The sequence below is a fragment of the Alosa alosa genome, chromosome 4 (genome assembly GCF_017589495.1).
Source record: "Alosa alosa isolate M-15738 ecotype Scorff River chromosome 4, AALO_Geno_1.1, whole genome shotgun sequence".
NCBI classification, from domain to species: Eukaryota; Metazoa; Chordata; class Actinopteri; order Clupeiformes; family Clupeidae; genus Alosa; species Alosa alosa.
The window spans coordinates 3,481,576-3,489,075 of record NC_063192.1 but is presented as its reverse complement, the minus strand read 5'-3'; the positions used below and the strand labels follow the sequence as shown (position 1 = coordinate 3,489,075).

Genomic DNA, 7,500 nt, shown 5'->3' with positions numbered 1-7,500 from the left:
ACACACACACACACGCACACACACACACACACGGGTTTATAAAAGGATTGCTGGTGCTATGTTGATGACTTATGTCTCGCTGTTCCCAAACTACTCTTGGTTTCTGAACTTGATCAGATGTGGACAAAATGGGAGTGAGTGTGACTGTGTTTTTTTGTGTGTGTGTGTGTGTGTGTACATGTGTGTGTGTGTGTGTGCGTGCGTGTGTGTGTGTGTGTTTGAGAGTAAGTGTGTGTGTTTGTGTGTCTAATGATAATCTTCATGGTCTGCTTTTTCTCTCCCAACTCAATCTTGTGTTATGCCAAGAATATACTCACACACACGCACGCACACACACACACACACGCACACACGCATGCACGCACACGCACGCACACACACACACACACACACACACACCATACCATTCCACACATTCCTCAGTAAGAATGCCATGCCATCTAGATGAAATAGCTTCAAAATAACTGCTATGGCTGTTTAAAAGGTCTCTCACAAGGTCAGAAGAGAGAAAATGAAAGCGAGAGAGAGAGAGAGAGAGAGAGAGAGAGAGAGAGAGAGAGAAAGAGGGAGGAAGAAGAGAGAAAGAGAGAGAGAGAGAGACAGATAACTGCAGAGCTCTTTCATGTCATGTCTCCATCAGCGTTATCAGTGTGTGTGTGTGTGTGTGTGTGTGTGTGTGTGTGTGTGTGTGTGTGTGTGTGTGTGTGTGTTTGTCAGAGCAACATGGAAGAGTGATGATGCCTTTGGCAGATTCACACACACTCACCAGTCAGCAGGAGCTCATCCTTCCTATCAACATACTCATTTACACACTTATTTACACACACACACACACACACACACATATGTTATTTTCTACAATTTATTTAGTCAGGTGACCCTGTTGACAAAAACATAACAGCAACACAGCAGATGTTCTAATAATAGATGAGATTGAACTCAGTACTGAGCAGATGTTTCACTTTCACTTTTCAACTGGTCAAATATCCTGAGGCTCCCAGTGACCAGTGTATGCATGTGGCCCAAACTGGTCAAATATGAGCGCAAGATATTTAGATTTGTAGCCAAGACCACAAATCAGCTGTAGGCAAGGCTGTACACACACATGCACACACACACAAATCAGCTGTAGGAGAGGCTGATACACAGACACACACGCATATCTAGGTAGGAGATCTAAGGTCAGTAATGGGAAGTATCGACCCAAATAAACAGAACACCACCAGCACCCTCATCCTCATCCCCTATTCATTAGCCCTCTCATCACAAACACACGCACGCACGCACGCACGCACGCACGCGCACGCACGCGCACACACGCACGCACACATCCCCTATGCATTAGCCCTCTCATCACACACACACGCACGCACGCACGCACGCACCCTCATCCTCATCCCCTATGCATTAGCCCTCTCATCACACACACACGCACGACGAGACACACACATCCCCTATGCATTAGCCCTTCATCATCACACACACACACACGCGACGCACGACGCCCCTCATCCTCATCCCCTCATCCCCTATGCATTAGCATCCCCTATGCATTAGCCCTCTCATCACACACACACACACACACACATTTACATTTAGCAGTTGCTAGTGATAGTCAGGGGGCCAATTCTGAAAAGGGCTTCCGTTAAGACTTTTGCGGACATGTTTTGGTACAAGCTGTCACCCTATTTTTTTAGGTAGAAGACACCCATAGGTAAGAAATTAGGGTGGTTGTCAAGCTGAATTTTGTTTGTGTGACTTGTACAAGCAATTTCAGGCCAATTTTTTGGTTTCCTGCTCAACACGACATGCCAGCAATAAATGTTGAATATCTCCACAACCACAAGGACCATATACATAAAAAAGGTATCAAATGAAAGCTAACTCATGGGCTGTCTGCAGAAGTGTCAGAATTGACATGTACAGTGTAAGAGACAACATTATATGCAACTACATTGCCCTTACCAACCAGTTGTGATTGGCACATGAAGGATGGAATGCTTGTCCCCCAGCTTTTAACCAAAGAACCTGTACAGGCCAGGTGCTTGGAGCTGACGATATGTGGATGCAAGTGGAAGTCAGTGCAGTACCAGGCAGTGTAGATGTCAAAAAAGTGGAATATTTTGTAGTGGTGCATGTGGATGTGCCTGTGCAGCTCGGTGCAAGAATACTCAGGTACTCGCATCATTATTATTGAGTTTTGCCACATTATACAGTATGCAACTACATTGTTTCATATTATTTGGCATGATATTGTTTTTCTTGTTTTGTAGATTAGATTTATTTTATGCCCTTGGATGCATGCATGTTTTGTATCGGGAAGGTATTCATTCTCAAAACGGTAAACTCTTCTTTTGTGTCCCTGACCAGGACTCAGATTGAGCACATGGACATGGTCCCTGGGTGCCTTCTGTTGGCTGCCTTCCTGAGTGTCACTGCTTGGAAAGGGAAAAACATACATTTGCCATACTACTATTAGTTATTACATTACATTACATTTGGCTGACGCATTTTAACAAAAGCAACTAACAACATGGTTAACAGTTTAAGCTTTATAAAGCAATTCTCTCAACACTTATAGGACCATTTTAAAAAGCTCTAGTACAATAAGAATAAGTGCATCAGTGAGTGCTGTTTTTTAAACAATCGAGAGTCAGTTCTAGTCAGGTGGAAAGTGCTAGGATCAGCAAGACTAGTTATTACTACTAACTAGTTCCTAACCCCTTACCCTAAAGAAGTGAGAGAGCAGTTATGTTAGGATGGAATTAATAACTATAGTGATATGTCAATTAAATATAATTTGTGTTACAACCTGGTACATTAATGAAGTCAAATAGCACCATAGACCACCATCTACAGTTCTACATTGCTGCCTTGACATTAAAGAATTATAACTTGTGCAGCATTGCACTGTCTCTCCCTACAAGCTTTAAGCTTGACTCATTCCCATAGATAGGGGTACTGATTGATAGAGGTTTTGGGATACTATGTTATGTTTCCAAGCTGATATTCACTTTGAAAATGGGTTCTTTTTAGGTGAAGATTGTTTTTTTTTCATGTTCTAGTTCTGTTCTCTTACACTGTACAATGCATGTTCATTCTGACACTTCTGCAGACAGCCCATGAGTGTTGGCTTTCATTTGATACCATTTCTATGTATATGGTCCTTGTGGTTGTGGAGATATTCAACATTTAGTGTTGGGCATGTTGAGCAGGAAACCAACAAATTGGCCTGAAATTGCTTAAAGTCATACACACACACAAAAAAAATCAGCTTGACAACCACCTTAATGATCATGCTTGCACATAAATTGGATTATATTGCACATTTGCCCAAAATTACAGTAGGTAACATGGAAGAAAATGAAAGCACTTTGGGGAAAAAATCCGCTTATATAGTGTTAAAATGGACAAAAAAACATTTTCTAAGCTGACAACCTGGCTAGAACACATGTTAAGGGGTTAAATATTAATACTGGATAGGTTGTATGCTTGTACAAAAAAGTGTCCGACAGAGTTTTAAGAGTTTATCAGTTTTGGCCCCCTGACTATGACGCACACACCATCACTACCTGTCACACACACGCACGCACGCACCCTCATCCTCATCCCCTATGCATTAGCCCTCTCATCACACACACATACGCACACACGCACGCACCCTCATCCCCTATGCATTAGCCCTCTCATCACACACACACACACGCACGCACGCACGCACGCACGCACCCTCATCCCCTATGCATTAGCCCTCTCATCACACACACACACACACACACACATTTACATTTAGCAGTTGCTAGTGACGCACACACCATCACTACCTGTCACACACACATGCACGCACGCACGCACGCACCCTCATCCCCTATTCATTAGCCCCCTCATCACACACACACACACACTTACATTTAGCAGTTGCTAGTGACGCACACACCATCACTACCTGTCACCCACACACGCACGCACGCACGCACACACGCATGCACGCACCCTCATCCTCATCCCCTATGCATTAGCCCTCTCATCACACACACGCACCAGGGCTCGAAATTAACGATGTCCCGACGTCCCGGGGACCATAAAAAATGCCTCCGGGACACAATAGAATGATCTCTGGGACAACTCTGGGACAGCAGAAAAGATGGCAAAGCAAATTTCAAAATAGGTACTTTTTTCCTAAACTGTTCACATGGGAATCTAAACATATCTTTCTTATCTGAATAAAATTATACAAAATTTGACCTGGTAGCTGGCAAAAGCAGCGTTAGCCAGCTGATCTATAAAGAAGCGGTTTTATACACACAGCCTTACAACACTGTTTACTGCTCTTCGAATCACTGTAGGCTACAATGTCATTTTTGGTACAATATAAGATATCCAAATGGGATGGGTGCTTGCGTTTCCTTTGGAATCCGCCGTCTTGGTTTTGTATAAAAAAATATATTAAGTGACACATATGCCGACCCAAACATAGGGCACAGTCGGTAGGCCTAATGGGTCACTTTCCGATATAGCCTAGAGGTTAACTTACCTAACTAGCAGGCAGGTAGGCTAGGAAATGGCATTTGTTTTCATGACATTTCGAACATTTTTGACTGATAGTATAGGCCTATGGTTACACTGGTGTTCTAAAAAAAACGAGATGACAGTCCTCTGACTAAAACGCTGTGTGTTCTCTGTCAGTGACAGACGAAACGTCTGCTGAGCTAAATAGCCTACTGCAACCGCGACTTGACAAAACGATAGTGTTGCAAGGTAGCCTATAACTATGAGAACAGTTCTTTAAGTTAGCATTGGACATTTCATTGTGGCAGTTCTAGCCACTACGCTCCCACCGCCCACTTCAAACTTATTCCATTTTGCAGCAATACAGTGAGACCACCAGCTAGACTTTAAGGTGTTGGTTAAGGTGTTTGCATATGAGTATGTAACAATATGGGAAGTCCTGTATAGGCAACACACCTGATACTTATAGAGCACTTAAAAGCATTTTCACTGTGTACAGGAGGGACAAGTCACGAGAAATTTGCTATTTACAACAGCAGAGTAAAATATTAATATATCGCGACTCTAGAGGCCGACCACTTCCCAGATTTGAGTCTTTCAATTGGACTTATTCTATTCTATTTATTCTAACAAACTACTTTTTTGAAAGTATGGCAAGTAGATATAGCATTGAACGTATGTGATTAATTGAATCAAATCGTCTCATAATGCAGGTTTGCTGTTTCTTGATAGTACAGAAATAAGTTACTATTATAGAAATAGGCCCACTGTTCTGCTCGGATAAAGGGAATAAGTCACTATTATAGAAATAGGGCCACTGTTCAGATAAAGGGAATGTGATGCCAGATGAACAAATCAAACTTGGTAGTTTGTGATTGGTGCTTTGAAATGGCCGTAGACTGGTGCAGGCTGTTATTGTGTGTGTGTGTGTGTGTGTGTGTAAGTGTGTGTGTCTGTCTGTGTGTGTTTGTATGTGTGTGTGTGTGTAACAGGTCGTAATTCGTCCACCGCTCACGGCCCTCGAACCCGCCACCTCGATACACACCGGCATGGGAGTCGAATGCTCTAACAACTGAGCTAAAAGCCCAGGCTCCCAACTCAGCGGTTAGAAGCGTTCTTAAGGTTAGGGCTGTGGGGATTTACACAGGCAACTAGCACGCTAGCTCAGTTTGTCTCCGTTACGTGTGTGTGTGTGTGTGTTTACCTGCGCGTCCATCAGAAGGTGTCTCATCAGACTCATGGACTGGTGCAGGCTCTGTCTCTCGCTGGGCAGAAAGGCCGTCTGCTCCTGGTCCAGAGAGTGCGGGCGCCTCAGCATGAGGTGGGCGATCTGGTCATTCAGGCTGTTCAGAGACTGCACCGCTGAGAGAGGGAGGGGAGAGAGAGAGAGGGATGGGTAGAGAGAGAGAGAGATGGGTAGAGAGAGGGAGAGAGAGATGGGTAGAGAGAGGGGAGGAGAGAGAGAGAGAGGGAGACAGAGAGAGAGATGGGTAGAGAGAGGGGAGGAGAGAGAGAGAGAGAGAGGGAGACAGAGAGAGAGATGGGTAGAGAGAGGGGAGGGGAGAGAGAGGGGAGGGGAGAGAGAGAGATGGGTAGGTTACACACTAACTGCACACCCAGATGCACACTAATAACCGCACACAGACACATATCAATGAGAATAAATAGCAATATATAGCAAAAAATAGCATGTTAGCTGATATATTACACTATCCCCGTATATACAGTACTGCACAGCATGTCCTAAAACACAGAAGTGACTAGGTAGGGGCTGTTGTAGCTAGAAGCTTAGCCATGAGAGAGTATTCAGTGCTTATGAGAGAGTATTCAATGCTTATGAGAAAGTATTCAATGCTTATGAGAGAGTATTCAATGCTTAGCCATAAGAGAGTATTCAATGCTTATGAGAGAGTATTCAATGCTTATGAGAGAGTATTCAATGCTTAGCTGTTGGCTGCAGCAACTCGAGCTAGATAGCACCACTGCAGAGATCTATGTGAAATCTGCGTGAGAAAAAACTTTGTCGCCGCACACTCTATCTCTTAATTCTTTCATTCCAACGTTTGAATAAAAGAACTAAGAGATAGAGTGTGCGGCGACAGTTTTTTCTTAGTTTATTTAACCTTGCCAGCACCTCGGAGGGTGTGCATTCTTTTCTATATTTATAAAATCTGTGTGAGAAACCACAAAAATCGCATGGCCAGGTGCAGGCCATTGACTGCTTCTGCTACTGTCCACTGTGAACGTCCTTCAGTAATTTAATTCTACAGTATATTCTTCACTTTTATTGACACAACGGCATGACATATAAATATGTGTGACAACGGCCAGCCCCAGTGGAGCAGCGAGGGGACCGACCGCAGCGAGGAAACCCTCCTTCCCCGGGCAGAGAGAAAGCGGCTCTACTAAACTGTTCAGGGGGGTCAGTCTGCCTCGCCGGTCTGCATTCACACCCCACAGCTTCTGCTAATTAAAACATTTTACAACACTAATGCAGCAATAAGCATTTAATCTCCTAGAGAAGACTTCACACTGTGCACACACACATGCACACACACAAACACATAACGTCTTTTTCTATCACACTCACTCTCTCTCTCACACACACACACACAGACTTCCACCTCCCTCAGCATTTTGATGAGCTCCTCATTCATCATCTCTGTATGCATGTGTGTGTGTGTGTGTGTGTGTGTGTGTGTGTGTCAGTAACCCCATAATTCTGCCCAGAACCACAAAAGCATCAGGAAAAGAGGAGAGGAGATGAGAGGAGGAGAAGAGGAGATGAGAGAGAGGAGGAGAGAGAAGATGAGAGGAGCAGAGTAAGAGGAGAGGAGAGCAGAGAGGATGAGGAAGAGGAGGAGAATATCAATGAGAATAAATAGCAATATATAGCAAAATAGCATGTTAGCTGATATATTACACTATCCCCAAGATATACAGTACTGCACAGCATGTCCTAAAACATGGAAGTGACTAGGTAGGGGCTGC

At 43.9% G+C, this 7,500-nt stretch overlaps 1 protein-coding gene across 2 annotated transcripts in view; it reads right to left on the bottom strand.

Annotated features, from left to right (window-relative positions):
* Positions 1–7,500, bottom strand: part of LOC125293788 (kazrin-A-like) — a 208,759-nt gene that overhangs the window by 145,761 nt on the left and 55,498 nt on the right. For both annotated transcript variants that reach the window (XM_048241913.1, XM_048241911.1), the window contains exon 2: positions 5,714–5,871. In XM_048241913.1, coding sequence (XP_048097870.1) covers positions 5,714–5,871 — 158 coding nt within the window. The remainder of the gene's footprint in view (positions 1–5,713; positions 5,872–7,500) is intronic.